Raw genomic sequence first — 17176 nt, forward strand, 5'->3', positions numbered from 1 at the left:
TTTCTTGGAGTGTCATTTCTCTCATTCCTATGATTCTTCCCACAGGACCTGGTGACTAATGTTTCTCCCCGTATCGTGCGTGGCACCACGTCAGGTCATGTGTTCGGCCCCGGACAGGGCTCCTTCCTCAACATCGAACTGATCAGTGAGAAGACGGCTGCCTACTGGTGCCAGGGTGTCAAAGAGCTGAAGACAGACTTTCCCAAGAATGTGAGTTCACTCTTTTCCACAAATGCCCATTTCACACTATCTATTGGAACCGATTTGTGCTACAATACTCTCACATAGTCTTTTCAGCTTTCTTCCAGTAACAACTTTGGTGGATGCGTAACCAGGCCAGCACAGTACAGCTCAGTTTAGCTTGGTTCGGTTCTGTAGTTTACTATTTGAAGACTCAACCAATCTTTTTCAGCTAAATAAATGTCACTCAAACGTTTATTTAGTCCAGAATGAATTACAGTGAAAAATGCAGTGAGCCTGTCTCATTGAACATAATACCCACCTCCTCAGGGATTATTTGTGTTTCCTGTAGGGGTATTTACTGTATATCCATGTCAGACTGTCCCATTTAGTCTACAGTGATTACACTGTATTACACTGCTGTGCTTCTACACCAAGCTCAGGTCCAGAAATCCTCTTCACAATTGATCTCTTCCGACCTTCATCCTCCTGTTATTTCCTTTACCTGGTTGCCAGAGCCCATCCCCTTGTTCCATCCTCCCCAAATTACTTACCAATGCAGTAAAACATAAATATGTAGTTCCCATTGAGAGACATCCATTAATTTTTTTTCATTGATTTCAGGGAGGTCAAGGCCATTCTCCCTCCCCCATTATTCCCATTCATTATTCCTGTTTTCCTCTACACTCATCTTCAACATGACGTGACCTTGTGGGTTGCCATCCTCGGTCCACCTGTGTTGCTTTGAAGGGGCCTTGGTGAAGGCAGAGCCAAACTCATCCCAGCGCGTGCCTCCCGGAGGTTAAAGGTCACCGGCGTATTCCGCTCGGCAAAATGAATACTCAGATAAGGGGAGTGATTAATAACAAAAGCCCTCCCCAAATGATGTGAAATTGTAGGGGCAGGGGAGATTGAGACACCTCTCCCTTGCGGGGACTGATTGAGACTGTGGAGTGGAGTGGTCTGTGTGTGTGTGTGTGTGTGTCAGGTTTTACAGGCAGCGGGCATGCCTGTAATAATGCTGCACCTGAGGAATGGAATTGTAAAAAAGGGAAGAGAAAGAGAGACTACCAGGGAAACATAGGGACAAATTGACAGGAAGAAAGGGAGAGAGAGAGAGAGAGGGAGCAGGAGGGAGACAGAATAAAGGGAGAAAGAGGGAGCGGGAAGAAAGTGAAAAGGTGCAGCCCCACCCTCCCCTCTTCTAATATCTCCATATCAGCGGTGATTGACAGTTGCCGTGTTGCCGGGGGTCCCTGGAGAGGCAGTGTAGAGGGTGTTGGTGGATGGGCTCACTTACTCACACTACTCCATTATTAAAGAGATAACAGGAGGATCCCCCTGCTAGGCTCGGCTCTGCTCCTCGCAGACAGACAGGCAGACGGACAGACAGGCAAGCCGGCGGATGGACGGACAAACAGACAGACACATGCCCCACTATCGCTGCAATTCACTCTGCCCCGTAAACCGCCTCCTCGGGATGAGGTCCAGCTAGAACGGTTCTACTGCCATGCACACCGCCTGTCAGTCTGTCTGTCGGCACGTCTGCATGTACGTTTGTCTGTCTTGTCCCTTTCCTTCTGTCTTCAAACAATGTGTGTAGATACTAAAGACGTTTTCACCAACAATAGTCTGGACACTGTACGTAGCATGTGCCACTTGAGAGTGGATCAGGGGGAGAAACGTAGCATTGTTTGCTATTCATTTCCACTTCAACTGGCCCGTAATCAATATTTGCAGTTCAGTAGCCAACTCCCATGGTAAAGAGGATGAAGGGTTATCACAAGTCTCCAACAATACGGACATGGAAAGATGCAGGATCTATAAAATCAAACACACAATTACATCACAGGCAGGCATGTCCCTCTGTGCATTGTGGACAGATCAGCCTATTTGTGTCTTTTAAAATCCAAAGCAATGAAAGGGAGAGTTATATCTCCCCTACTTTATGGTTAGATTATAGTTTCCACAACAGGACTGAGGACCGTTGAGGATTGAGTGCGGAGGACTGATGGGCGAAAGACACATTATATTGTTCCTCTGTTATTCTCTCAGATGTTTGTGTAGTCTTTGAAACCACTATGTGTTCTCAGGCTCTCAGACAAGATAAGGCACAGCAGGTAAAATCACAGTTGTTACTTGCCCTCTCTCTCTCTTTCTCTCTCCCTCTCTCTCTCTCCCTTTCTCTCTCTTAATCTCTCTCTCATTATTTCTCTCTTTCTCTCTCTCGCTCTCTTTCGCTCTCTCTCTTTTTCAGATTGTCATCTCGAGCATTATGTGCGGTTACAACAAAGCCGACTGGGTTGAGCTTACTAAAATGGCAGAGGTGAGTCCATTTTGTGTTGTCTGTTGGTTCAGAATATAACCTGACTTTACAGGGCTGGACTTCAAGAAAGAGTCAAGAAAGTGAGTGTTCAATTTGATCCATTCACATTCTTTTGGGCCAACTGTTTTATACAAAACAAATGGATTTAAATGAGTTCCTTTGTCTTCTCTAAAAACATGCATGTCAATATGTAAAAAAAAAAAAATGCTTTAACAGATACCTTAAAGAATATAACTCTGAAATAGACCGGCATCCATATTCATGGCTTAAAGCCTCATTGGTCTCTTTGAGAAAAAGCAGCTTCTTACATTAAATTTGCATTAGATAGCATCGGATTTACGTCTCAGAGGCAACAGAAACCCACTGTGCTCACAAACTGAGGAATAAATCATAAAACTATTTTTTGTGTTCTTTTTCTCCTCAGATGTGGACGTTTGCCTCTGAAATCTATCGTTTCTCCTATCGTTCCTTCTCAGCTTCGCTCTGTCACTTCACATAGGCCTATTGAACTCATGGTTATTGATGTGAAACCAACACTGTTGTGTTTGCATCAGGCATGCTAAAACCACTGTGATGATTGATAATGGTAGTAGTAGTGGCATAGTATTTCATAGCTAGGGAATGGTATTTACAGTTTTTCTCAATCTCATACAAAAAAATTTTGGAACAATGTTGTCGATCTTCCAAACAGAGTTCACAAGAGGGGGAGAGAGAGAGAGAGATAAAGAGAGGGAGAGAGGGGGAGAGAGAGAAAGAGAACAAGCGAGAGATGGGGGAGAGACATTGAGAGGGGGAGAGAACGAGGGAGAGAGTGAGGGAGAGGGACTAAATCATAGAGAGAGAGAGAAGTGAGAGAGTATGTGAGAGAGAGAGAGATAACCCTTATTGAACTAATGGTTATTGATGTGAAACCTTGAAAAAGAAAAGGAGAGCCTCACAATCTAGGAGCTCAGATGCAATAACTGAATACCAAAGTTTTGACAGCCAAGCTGTCTTCACCAGGGTATAGAGACAAACACTGCAGGTCTCTAGTTTATATAGACTTTAAAAGGACATTTTGTACATAATGTTGCCGCTACTGTCTCTAATGACCGAAAATGACTTCTGGAAATCAGGACTGAGATTACTCACCACGGGCAGGCTGAATCCTTTTTTCTTCCTTTAACGAGTCTGACTAGCCCGACGCAAATTATATACTGCTTTCTCGGGAACAGGCCCAGATCTCTGTGATTTGCGTGAAGAGGAGGCGATGTAAAAGGGGCCAGGGGGCAGGCTGCCTTCTGAGAATTCGTAAGCAATTGAATAAACCCCCACTTCCTTCCATTCTGCTAGCAAACGTGCAATCTTTGGAAAATAAAATCGATGACCTATGCGGAAGATTAAACTACCAACGGGACATTCAAAACTGTAATATCTTATGTTTCAAGGAGTCGTGGCCGAACGACGACACTATCAACATACAGCTGGCTGGTTATATGCTGTACAGGAAGAAAAGAACAGCGGCGTCTGGTAAGACAAGGGGCAGCTGGTGCATGATATGTAAGGAAGACTCAAGCTATTGCTCACCTGAGGTAGAGTATCTCATGATAAGCTGTAGACCACACTATCTACCTAGAGAGTTTACATCTGTATTTTTCGTAGCTGTGTACATACCACCACAGACTGAGGCTGGCACTAAGACAGCATTGAATGAGCTGTATTCCTCTGTAAACAAACAAGAAAACGCTCACCCAGAGGCGGCGCTCCTAGTAGCCGGGGACTTTAATGCAGGGAAACTTAAATCTGGTTTACCAAATTTCTATCAGCATGTTAAATGTGCAACCAGAGGGAAAAAACTCTGAAACACCTTTACTCCACACATAGAGATGCATACAAAGCTCTTCCTCGCCCTCCATTTGACAAATCTGACCATAATTCTATCCTCCTGATTCCTGCTTACAAGCAAAAATTTAAGCAGGAAGCACCAGTGACTAGATCCATAAAAAGTGGTCAGATGAAGCAGATGCTAAGCTACAGGACTGTTTTGCTGCCCAGTGACACGAGCCTACCAGATTAGCTAAACTACTTCTATGCTCGCTTCGAGGCAAATAACACTGAAACATGCATGAGAGCACCAGCTGTTCCGGAAGACTGTGTGATCACACTCTCTGCAGCTGATGTGAGTAAGACCTTTAAACAGGTCAAGATTCACAAGGCCGCAGAGTCAGACGTGTACTGCGAGCATGCGCTGACCTTCTGGCAAGTGTCTTCACTGACATTTTCAACCTCTCCCTGTCCGAGTCTGTAATACCAGCATGTTTCAAGCAGACCACCATAGTGCCTGTGCCCAAGACCACTAAAGTAACCTTCCTAAAGCTCTACTGACCAGTAGCACTCATGTATGTAGCCATGAAGTGCTTTGAAAGACTGATCATGGCTCACATCAACACCATTATCCCAGAAACCCTAGACCCACTCCAATTTGCATACCGCACCAACATATCCACAGATGATACTATTGCACTCCACACTGCCCTTTTCCACTTGGGCAAAAGGAACACCTATCTAAGAATGCTATTAATTGACTACCTCTCAGCGTTCAACACTGTAGTGCCCTCAAAGCTCATCAATAAGCTAAGGACCCTGGGACTAAACACCTCTCTCTGCAACTGGATCCTGGACTTCCTGAAGGGCCGCCCCCAGGTGATAAAGGTAGGTAACAGCACATCTGCCACACTGATCCTCAACACAGGGGCACCTCAGGGTTGCATGCTCAGTCCCCTCCCGTACTCCCTGTTCACTCAGGACTGCACGGCCAGGCATGACTCCAACACCATCCTTAAGTTTGCCGATAACACAACAGTGGTAGGCCTGACCACTGACAATGACGAGACAGCCTATAGGGAGGAGGTCAGAGACCTGGCCGTGTGGTGCCAGGACAAAAACCTCTCATTCAAGGTGATCAAGACAAAGGAGATGATTGTGGACTACAGGAAAAAGAGGACCGAGCACGCCCCCATTCTCATCGACCGGGCTGCAGTGGAGCAGGTTGAGAGCTTCAAGTTCCTTGGTGTCCACATCATCAACAAACTAGCATGGTCCAAGCACACCAATAAAGTTGTGAAGAGGGCACGACAAAACATATTCCCCTCAGGAGAGTGAAAATATTTGGCATTGGTCCTCAGATCCTCAAAAGGTTATACAGCTGCACATTGAGAGCATCCTGACTGGTTACATCACTGCCATGTATGGCAACTGCTCGGTCTCCGACCTCAAGGCACTACAAAAGGTAGTGTGAACGGCCCAGTACATCACCAAGCTTGGGGCCAAGCTTCTTGCCATCCAGGATCTCTATACCAGGCGGTGTCAGAGGATGGCCCTAAAAATTGTCAAAGACTCCAGCCACCCTAGTCTTACGCTATTCTCTCTGCTACCACACAGCAAGCTGTACCGGAGCGCCAAGTCTAGGTCCAAGAGGCTTCTAAACAGCTTCTGCCTCCAAGCCATAAGATTCCTGAACATCTAATTAAATGGCTACCCAGACTATTTGCATCGCCCCCCCATCTATGCATTGTCACTTTAATAACTCTACCTACATGTACATATTACCTCAACTGACCGGTGCCCCCGCACATTGACTCTGTACCAGTACCCCCCTGTATATAGTCTCGCTATTGTTATTTTACTGCTGCTCTTTAATTACTTTTATTTTTTATTCTTATTATTCTTAGAGAGAGTAAGGAAGAGAGGTCGATAGTAACGGAGAGAGAGAGAGAAACAGAGATAAAGAGAGAGAGTAATGGAGAGAGAGAGAGTAATGGAGAGAGAGAGAGTAATGGAGAGAGAGAGAGAGTAATGGAGAGAGAGAGAGAGAGAGAGAGAGTAATGGAGAGAGAGAGCGTAATGGAGAGAGAGAGAGTAATGGAGAGAGAGAGAGAGAGAGTAATGGAGAGAGAGAGAGTAATGGAGAGAGAGAGAGTAATGGAGAGAGAGAGAGAGAGAGAGAGTAATGGAGAGAGAGAGAGAGAGAGAGAGTAATGGAGAGAGAGAGCGTAATGGAGAGAGAGAGAGAGAGAGAGAGAGAGAGAGAGAGAGAGAGAGTAATGGAGAGAGAGAGAGAGAGAGTAATGGAGAGAGAGAGAGATTAATGGAGAGAGAGAGAGAGTAATGGAGAGAGAGAGAGAGTAATGGAGAGAGAGAGAGTAATGGAGAGAGAGAGAGAGTAATGGAGAGAGAGAAAGAGAGATAAAGAGAGAGAGAGTAATGGAGAGAGAGAGAGAAAGAGAGATAAAGAGAGAGAGAGAGTAATGGAGAGAGAGAGAGAGTAATGGAGAGAGAGAGAGAGAAAGAGAGATAAAGAGAGAGAGAGAGAGAGTAATGGAGAGAGATAGAGAGTAATGGAGAGAGAGAGAGAGTAATAGAGAGAGAGAGAGTAATGAGAGAGAGAGAGTAATGGAGAGAGAGAGAGAAAGAGAGATAAAGAGGGAGAGAGAGTAATGGAGAGAGAGAGAGTAATGGAGAGAGAGAGAGTTATGGAGAGAGAGAAAGAGTCATGGAGAGAGGGAGAGAAAGAGAGATAAAGAGAGAGAGAGAGAGTAATGGAGAGAGGGAGAGAAAGAGAGATAAAGAGAGAGAGAGAGTAATGGAGAGAGGGAGAGAAAGAGAGATAAAGAGAGAGAGAGAGTAATGGAGAGAGGGAGAGAAAGAGAGATAAAGAGAGAGAGGGAGAGTAATGGAGAGAGGAAGAGAAAGAGAGATGAGAGAGAGAGAGTAATGGAGAGAGGGAGAGAGTAATGGAGAGAGAGAGAGTAATGGAGAGAGAGAGAGTAATGGAGAGAGAGAGAGATAAAGAGAGAGAGAGAGAGTAATGGAGAGATAGAGAGAGAGAGAGTAATGGAGAGAGAGAGAGTAATGGAGAGAGAGAGAGAGTAATGGAGAGAGAGAGAGAGAGAGTAATGGAGAGAGAGAGAGATAAAGAGAGAGAGAGAGAGTAATGGAGGGAGAGAGAGAGAGAGTAATGGAGAGAGAGAGAGAGAGAGATAAAGAGAGAGAGATAGAGTAATGGAAAGAGAGAGAGAGAGTAATGGAGAGAGGGAATAAATCATAAAATGTTTTTTCATTTCTTCTGTCGTTCCTTTGCTCTGTCACCTCACATAGCCCTATTGAACTCATGGTTATTGATGTGAAACCAACACTGTTGTGTTTGCATCAGGAAGGCTAAAAACATTGTGATCATTGATAATAGTAGTAGTAGTGGCATAGTATTTCATTGCTAGGGAATGGTATTTACAGTTTATCTCAATCACATACAAGCATTTTTTGGAACAATGTTTCAGAGTTCATTTTTATCCAATGTAAAAAAAATACATAATTTTAGGGAGAGGGGAGGGAGAATTTGAGTGAGTGAGTGAGGGAGGGAGGGAGATGGAGAAAGATGAGGGAGAGAAGGGGAGGAAGAGAGTAAGGGAGAAAGTGAGGGGAAGAGTGAGAGAGAAAGGAGAGAGAGAGAGAGAGAGAAAGAGTAAGGGAGTGTAAGAAAGAGAAAGAAAGAAATCATAAAATAAATTTTTTTTTTATTAATTTTCTCCTCCGATGTGGATGTTTGCCTCTGAAATCTATCTTTTATTCTATCGTTCCTTCTCAGCTTTGCTCTGTCACCTCACATAGCCCTATTGAACTCGTGGTTATTGATGTGAAACCAACACTGTTGTGTTTGCATCAGGCATGCTAAATCCACTGTGGTGATTGATAATGGTAGTAGTAGTGGCACAGTATTTCATTGCTAGGGAATGGTGTTTGTGGCTCGATTCGGTCTTAATTAAGTAGCAAAATTTGAAATGTTGTTTTTTGGATAAAAGTACAGACAGCTAGAAAATGGAAAATGGTATATCATACACTACAGTTGAGGAACAATGGGAAAGTAATTCTGCTTTGAAAGTTAATAAACTTGTAACTTCACTTTTTATCTACACCCGTTTAGCCTTTGCTCCGGATTCACATGAGGCATGTACCGAACAACCAACGATTTCAAGACTAAAGGCTGGTTTATAATATGTCTATTGACAGTTGTCGCAATGACATCATGAACATTCTATTGTCGTCTGACATCAAACTTATCGTTGTCCTTATGAAAAAGTATAAATACATGACATCAGCAGCCTGGTGGTCCAAAATAGCATAACTAGTGTATTTTAACACCAATAAACTCTAAGAATGAATGGAGTACTGTATATGTCAACCTAGCAAACCATGCAAATAAAAGCAACCTTCTAAACTATCTTTGGGTTCGTTTCTAGCTTGTTAGTTAACTAGCTAATGTTAAGTTAGCTGGCTTGTCAGTTCAAATAATGACCATATCATATAGCTGACAACATCTTCACTTTCGCTCATTTGCCTTCATTATAACAGGAAAATAAACTCACAAAAGATCATTATTTACAAGTTAATGACGAGCCAATTACAGAAAATAATTTATGGTTGTGAGTGTGACGAAACAAAAGCAGGACATTCTTCCGGATAATTTTTTTAACTTGGATACTCTCTGGCCTAATGTTATATCCTAATTTGACTTTGGTGCAGGTCATGTTCTTCACATTACTGTCTCTGGTAAACATATACTACATCAAATAAAATCAAAGTTTATTTGTCACATGCACAGGATACAGAAGGTGTAGTGAACTGGTTACTTGCATAGTGGAGTCTTTTGTTTAAACATGTAGCTAGCTAGCTAGCTAGCTAAAGAATGAACCATAATCCCAACTCATAACGTTACTACATTGCATGAAGCTGCAGGTAGCTAACCAACCAGGTTCAATCCAGGTTCAATCCCCAGTTTACAATTGGCTCGTTCATCACCGACTTCTCCACTGTAACTATTCCCCAGGTCGTTGCTGTAAATGAGAACGTGTTTTTAAGTCAATTTACCTGGAAAAATAAAAAATAAAAATGTTAGCTAGCTAGATAGCTAGCTAAATAATTAACCATAATCCCAACTCATAACATTACTACCCTGCATGAATCTGCAGGTAGCTTACCAATGTTAGCAAGCTAATATTAGGCTGACTAGTAATGCAAATGGCTCTGAGATACGAATAATATTAATACACAGTTCATACACATAACATTAGCTAGCGAGCCAGCCAGCTAACAGTATGCTTTAATAACTTAAAATGAAAACAAATTTCTGACAAAATTAGAAATGTATAATATCTGAAAATGTAGCTAGCTAGACTATCTTCCATGGCTGGACACTTCTTCCTCTCTGTCACGGATACCATGGTAGTCCTTAGTTTGAAGATATAATCTGGAGACAGGTTTCATACAACAGCCTTCTGTGTTCTCTTTCCGAATCCCTCTGCATATTTGCAATCAAACGCCAGAATTTTCTCCATCTCCTTAGCTATCACACTCTATTTCCACCGGGCATTCCACTGATTATAAAACTTGGTCCTTCAGAAAGTTTAGAGCAACACTTATGCAGTTCTACTATGTGATATATCTTTTTTTAAACGCTGCATTAGAAAGGATTACCTACACATACTGACCAGCTCATGTTATAAACAAAAGCGTACTACATGGCTGACCAATCTGACCTCATCTCTTGGCATGTCCAGCCCATCCATTATCTCTGCCAATCATGGCTAGCGGGAAGGTTCCTGACTTTTTCCATGACTAAACCAACTAGGCTCGCAATTTAACAATTGTATTTGTATTTACAGATGGCATACAAGTTTCTTGTTAAGGCACATGATAGTTCACATGTTCCAGAATGTATTTCTGACGAAAAACGCTTTTAGATTTTTTTTTTAACGTTATGTTCAAGTGCTTCTCCTGTGAAGTGATGACTTGCAACATACGCCTAGTTTCCTAAAACGACACGAGTCACATTGTAATGTGTGCACTGGGAGTCGGGAAGCAAGTTCTGTGAGTGAATCATTTCATAAATAAATGAAAACATAATACAAAACAAGAAACACGAACAACGAACAGACATGAAACTGAAACAGAAACAATTACGGCTGGGGAAGAAAACAAAGGGAGTGACATATATAAGGAAGATAATCAGGGAAGTGATGGAGTCCAGGTGAGTCTAATGACATGCAGGTGCGCATAACGATGGTGACAGGTGTGCGCCATAACGAGCAGCCTAGTGACCTAGAGGCCGGAGAGGTAGCACACTTGACACACATTTACAGTTTTTCTCAATCTCATTAAAGCATTTTTTGGAACAATGTTGACAATTTTCAAACAGAGTTCACAAGACATAGAACTCTGTGGCCTTTTGCAAAACAGTAAATGCGTTTTCAAAATGTTGTTGATTTCTCTCAATATAAATACATTAATCAAAACCATATAATATAATAAAAATTGCAAGTACATTAATCGAAAGACCAAGATTGGTTGTCTTAACAAGATTAACACAACCAATCACTCAATCAATCAATCAAAATGTATTTTTAAGCTCTTTTTACATCAGCAGTTGTCACAAAGTGCTTATACAGAAACAGCAAGCAATACAGATGTAGATGTACCATACTTATCTCTTCAGTCCAAGCAGACCAAACAGAAAGTTAGTATGCCTCTCCTTGTTCGGGCGGCGTTTGGTGGTTGGCGTCACCGGCCTTCTAGCCATCGCCGATCCACTCTTCATTTTCCATTTGTTTTGTCTTTGTTTTACACACCTTGTCTCAATTCCCCAATTACATGTTTATTATGTAACCCTCTGTTTTCCCCATGGTTTTTGGGCGTGATTGTTTTATGTATGTTCGGTCCGTTATTGTGGGCTCGGTATTACGACATGTTATTGGAATATTTGAGTAAAGTTACTTGTGTTACGCATCTCTGCTGTCCTGTGCCAAACTCCTCTGCACCAGCTACACCCATTACAACCGTAGGGATGGTTCCAGGTTTTCTCCAGACGTGACGCTTAGCATTCAGGCCAAAGAGTTCAATTCTTGGATTCATCAGACCAGAGAATCTTGTTTCTCACGGTCTGATAGTCTTTACGTGCCTTTTGGCAAACTCCAAGCGGGCTGTCATTTGCCTTTTACTCAGGAGTGGCTTTCGTCTGGTCACTCTACCATAAAAGCCTGATTAGTGGAGTGCTGCAGAGATGGTAGTCCTTCTGTAAGGTTCTCCCATATTCACAGAAGAACCCTGGAGCTCTGTCAGAGTGACCAACGGGTTCTTTGTCACCTCCCTGACCAAGGCCCTTCTCCCCCGATTGCTCAGTTTGGACGGACGGCTAGCTCTAGGAAGAGTCTTGGTGGTTTCTAACTTCTTCCATTTAAGAATGATGGATGGCCACTGTGTTTTTGGGGACCTTCAACGCTGCAGACATTTTTTGGTACCCTTCTGCAAATCTGTGCCTCGACACAATCCTGTCTCGGAGCTCTATGGATAATTCCTTGGTCATGGCTTGGTTTTTGCTCTGACATGCACTGTCAACTGTGGGACCTTATATAGACAGGTGTGTGCCTTTCCAAATAATATCCAATTAATTGAATTTACCACAGGTGGACTCCAATCAAGTTGTAGAAACATCTCAAGGATGATCAATGGAAACAGGATGCACCTGAGCTCAATTTTGAGTCTCACGGCAGAGGGTCGGAATACTTATGTAAATAATGTATTTCTGTTTTTGCAAACATTTCTAAAAACCTGTTTTCGCTTTTTCGATTAGGCTGTATTGTGTGTAGATTGATGAGGAATTGTTTCATTTAATACATTTTAGAATAAGGCTGTAACGTAACAATATGTGGAAAAAGTCAAGGGATCTGAATACTTTCCGAAGGCACTGTACAGGCCTTAATCCACACCTAAGTAAAGCTTAGAAGGTCACAGTGTTGAACCTGATGACTTAGGAGTAACCCAACTTCAATCTCTGCGTGCCCCCAATATTATAAAAAATGCAAACAATTAGACAGTCCCCAATGCCTAGATCTTTCCATATATTGTACATAGTGTGATACTGACGGGGTGATTTAGAATTTTGTGCAGTAGCATTTACTGATACTACTGCACTGGAAACAGAGAACATAATTTCACACGTTTCTCTTCTGGTGAAAACAACGTGTTTATATTCTGTGAACCAAACACTTAACAATGAATTTTGTGTTCACCGAGAACATTTGTATTTCAAGTTTTGCTAAATGTGAGATGTGCAAGTCAGGTACTAAGGCAAGATCAGAAGTTCTGAAAATGTATTTGAGCATTTGATCATCGCCGTTCCGTTGTACGTCTCAACACAGATCCAACAATTGCTTGTATGTGATTGAGAAAAACTGTAACGGATGGATTCCCTCCAACATGGGACTGTTAGCTAGCTATAAAGCACTTGACATCCTACAGAGGTGAGTTATGCCTATCATGGCCAGACTCTTACTCCTGGTGAGGCTGTTGCTAACCACTAGAGCTTATGGGCTGGTAAGGGGCTGTACTGTTGCCAGCAGGCCTCAAACAGATATTCTCCAACAAGACTTAATCAAACTGTCTTTCAGCTTTGAGTCTCTCCAACTGAAGAGGCCTTTATTAATGTCAGCCTTGAATTCATTCAAAAATGCTTTTTATTTTCCCAGATTAATTGTCTATCAAAGCAGCCTTGATGTGATAACATTTTCGATAGTGAGGGCTAGTTTAGCTTTGATCAAGCTGGGGTACTTAAACTCTGTCGAAGTTAACGTCAGCCCTAATAAATGAGCTGTGTGTGTGTGTGTGTGTGTGTGTGTGTGTGTGTGTGTGTGTGTGTGTGTGTGCGTGCGTGTGGGCATGCGGGCGTGCGTGTTGAGGCCTCTGGCTCTGAAGTGGAGCGTATCTGCAGAGCCCTGAGATGTTCACAGGCAAAATGAGATACACCTGCTCTCACAGACAAACATAAACAGACACACACACACACACACAGCGTCCATCATTCTGGACAGCTTAAACTTAATGCGTAAAGATGAAGAGCAGTGAATCGGAGCCTTTCAGAGAACTCAACGTAGATGTACTGTGTGACACCAGACAGTAGGGCTCACTTGTGCCAATGGGGAAACGTTTGTTAATTCAGTGGTAACTGTCTTTGTACGCCAAGGTCACATGTGAGTAGGACCAAGGCAGTCGTTGTACTCCCTGACGAAGACGAGTTCTAAAATCTCGATTTCCATTCGACATGCCATACAAATAAAAGCATTTTAAGGATACGAGGAGTGCCTTGGTTCTCTTTGTTTTTTGATGACCAATTAACCCCTTTTACCAAAGAGCACCTTCTATCTCCCAAGCCATACTGTTGTGCACCCTAGCAGCGCTTCCCTTCCTTCTATTGTCTTGGTTATTAGAATGTTGATGTCTAGTGTTTAGCACTATCCAAGGCTGTCTGATAACATTTACGTTGACTGGCGCAATCAGGTGAGCTCACGGCCACAGGGTGTACTAACTAGTCAACATTAATGACTTAGTGTATGTGGAAATGTTAGGGGTGGCAGGCGATCAAATGATGCAGCAATGCTGTCTTTCACACAATTCTTTTTGGCATGAGCAAGTCCATAAGAACAGTCAATGTTTTATGTTTGCCTGAACGATGACCCACAGGTATACAGACTTTGTTACTCATTGCCCTCCGTTTTCAAAAATAGGCCCTCCCCCACAGAGAAAGATGAAAGCACGCTTTTAGGAAATCCGCCAGCCCATTTTAGGAAAACTGTCCTCTCTCCTCTGCTTTTTGGCTCAATTACATTCCCCTCTCCCATCCATTTAGCTTAATTAACCATGGAGTTTAGTTTGAGGTCCATACGACCAACATGCCCCCCCCCCCACCTCTCCTGAAAGCTGACTATGATAAATAGCTATACCCAGCTATCCAACCACTCTCTCTCCCTTCTCCTTTAGAACGGCTAAAACCCTTATTATTCATTCTTGCTCTCTAATGGCTGTCAGTTGTGAGGAAGGCCATAGATTGTGCTGGCCTGACATTCTGCAAGCATGCTGGATGGGACTGAGAAATAAAGGGTCTCTGGAAATCGTACCGATGCTTCCGCCATTTTGATTCATTGTCAGAACGCTTCTCCACAGTGTAATTGCCTGTTGAATGCCTTATTTCTTACTCTCCTTCCTCCCATGAACCACCGCTACCCATTTTTCCTCTCCCATCCCATCCACCAGCACCATTATTTTATAGCTTCTTTGACGTGTCAACAACAAGTTTCCACAGCTATTTTAAGAGTGGTTTTTTTAAAAAAAGGTGTTAGGCTCTCGTTTTCCCTTTGCAATGCTCGGTTCGCATCTCAGTTGAGTCTGTCTTTGAAATGTGTTTTTCTGCGGTATCCCCGTGCTCATGCATGCAGTGTTTTTTATTTCTGTCGCCATTGGTACTAATGTAGATGTGTCGTGTCGTTTCTTTACTTGTCTCTTTGCAGATGGCATGACAGGTACTTGAGAACTGTTATGTTCGGTAGTCATCATTTATGCTATGCGAAGATTTTAACATGTCACAGTAAAATGTACTCAAAACAACTCTTGGGAACCGAGCTGGGATGTTCCCTTGTTTCCTTTTATCACAGAGAAATCACATCAGGGAGAACCCTAATCTCCACTCTTAAGTCGAATTGTCACTGAATGTCCCATTGACATCGATGCAGACGCAGCTGATGGTTGTGTGTGTGTTTTTCTGTCTAGGACTCCGGGGCGGATGCACTGGAGCTCAACCTTTCCTGTCCCCATGGAATGGGAGAAAGGGGCATGGGACTGGCCTGTGGACAGGTATCTACCATCACACTGACACACACACTCCACCAGTGTCACACACTCTGGCAAACCCATTTCATTACTTAGACCTTTAAATTCATCGTGGAACACGGCTGAACCACATCCAACTCTTTCTGTCCTGGGTCGATCGTTCGCCATTCTTTCATATGCACTCAATACACATAGCCAATTGCTTTGAAAATACAATTTTGTTACACCCCAAAAATATTTCTTACAGAATTCCACTTTAGATTCAGAGAAACACTCTGATGAATACATACACTCATCTTGTAATAGACCCTTAAAAGTTACAGATTAAAATGATTTAAACAAATGTGTCAAAATCCCCAAAATGGGCCTTAACCAAAAAAAATCCAATCACTACCACAAATGTAGCACTTGGTGGCTTTTCTAACAGCAATGCTGCGATTTGACTTGATTTCCTCCATCTGCCGCCTTCTTACCCTGGCAGTTTACGATCGCCAGGGGACTTGGGCCTGTTTCCCTTTAAACACGAGACAGAACCATTGTGCCCCCTGCAGTGCTCATAAATTATGATGAGCACTGCAGGGGGCACCGCACTGTGTGTGGATCCCCCCTCTGTAAGGACACAAGGCTAATCACAGGCCTCTGCCTCCTGGCAGGTAACCTCTGCGTGAACTAAAGCAAGGAAATAGCATTTAATCACACCGACAGTGGCCACACACATATAGGCGCAGAGAGAGAGGGAGACACACACACACACAGGATGACATCTTTTTCAGATTCTAAGACAATGCAAGGGAAATTATTTAATGACACATAAGCATGGGATTACGGCTGCTTTGCTGGTACATCTTCCAGGAATGCTAACAATAAGCTTTGACCTCCCAGCACAAAAGCTATGCTACAGAAACTAACCACAGGGAATGACCTATTAAAAAGCTACCATCTGAAAACAGAGCTCACTGCTGGAGGTGGCACGAATTTAAGATCTTACAAAGACTAGAACCACAATTATATCATTACGCTGGCTAGGCCTGTGGATGTTATTAAGACTACAACATACAGTTGAAGTCGGAAGTTTACATACTTTTAGGTTGGAGTCATTAACACTTATTTTTCAACCACTCCACAACTTTCTTGTTAACAAACTGTATTTTGGCGAGTCGGTTAGGACATCTACTTTATGGATGACACCAGTCATTTTTCCAACAATTGTTTACAGGCAGATTATTTCACTTATAATCCACTGTATCACAATTCAAGGCCTACCTTCAAACTCAGTGCCTCTTTGCTTGACATCATGGGAAAATCAAAAGAAATCAGCCAAGACCTCAGAAAAAAAATTGTAGACCTCCACAAGTCTGGTTCATCCTTGGGCGCAATTTCCAAACGCCTGAAGGTACCACGTTCATCTGTACAAACAATAATACGCAAGTATAAACACCATGGGACCATGCAGCCGTCATACCACTCAGGAAGGAGACACATTCTGTCTCCTAGAGATGAACATACTTTGGTGCGAAAAGTGCAAATCAATCCCAGAACAACAGCAAAGGACCTTGTGAAGATGCTGGAGGAAACAGGTACAAAAGTATCTATATCCACAGTAAAAACAAGTCCTATATTGACATAACCTGAAAGGCTGCTCCGCAAGGAAGAAGCCTCTGCTCCAAAACCAGTGCTCCAAAAAGCCAGACTACGGTTTGCAAATTCACATGGGGACAAAGACTGTACTTTTTGGAGAAATGTCCTTTGGACTAATAACAAAACAAAAAAAAAACATAACAAAAATAGACCTGTTTGGCCATAATGACCATCGTTATGTTTGGAGGAAAAAGGGGGAGGCTTGCAAGCCGAAGAACACCATCCCAACCATGAAGCACGGAGGTAGCAGCATCATGTTGTGGGTGTGCTTTGCTGAAGGAAGGACTGGTGCACTTCACAAAATAGATGGCATCATGAGAAAAACAAATTATGTGGATATAT

General features: G+C 42.8%; 1 protein-coding gene across 1 annotated transcript in view; it reads left to right on the forward strand.

Annotated features, from left to right (window-relative positions):
* LOC110530943 (dihydropyrimidine dehydrogenase [NADP(+)]) overlaps positions 1–17176 on the forward strand; it is a 131749-nt gene that overhangs the window by 91614 nt on the left and 22959 nt on the right. Inside the window, exons 14-16 of the mRNA XM_036985742.2 lie at positions 46–210; positions 2438–2506; positions 15137–15220. Coding sequence (XP_036841637.2) covers positions 46–210; positions 2438–2506; positions 15137–15220 — 318 coding nt within the window. The remainder of the gene's footprint in view (positions 1–45; positions 211–2437; positions 2507–15136; positions 15221–17176) is intronic.

The sequence above is a fragment of the Oncorhynchus mykiss genome, chromosome 8 (genome assembly GCF_057628025.1).
Source record: "Oncorhynchus mykiss isolate SJ-2025 chromosome 8, ASM5762802v1, whole genome shotgun sequence".
In the NCBI taxonomy this organism is placed as follows: domain Eukaryota; kingdom Metazoa; phylum Chordata; class Actinopteri; order Salmoniformes; family Salmonidae; genus Oncorhynchus; species Oncorhynchus mykiss.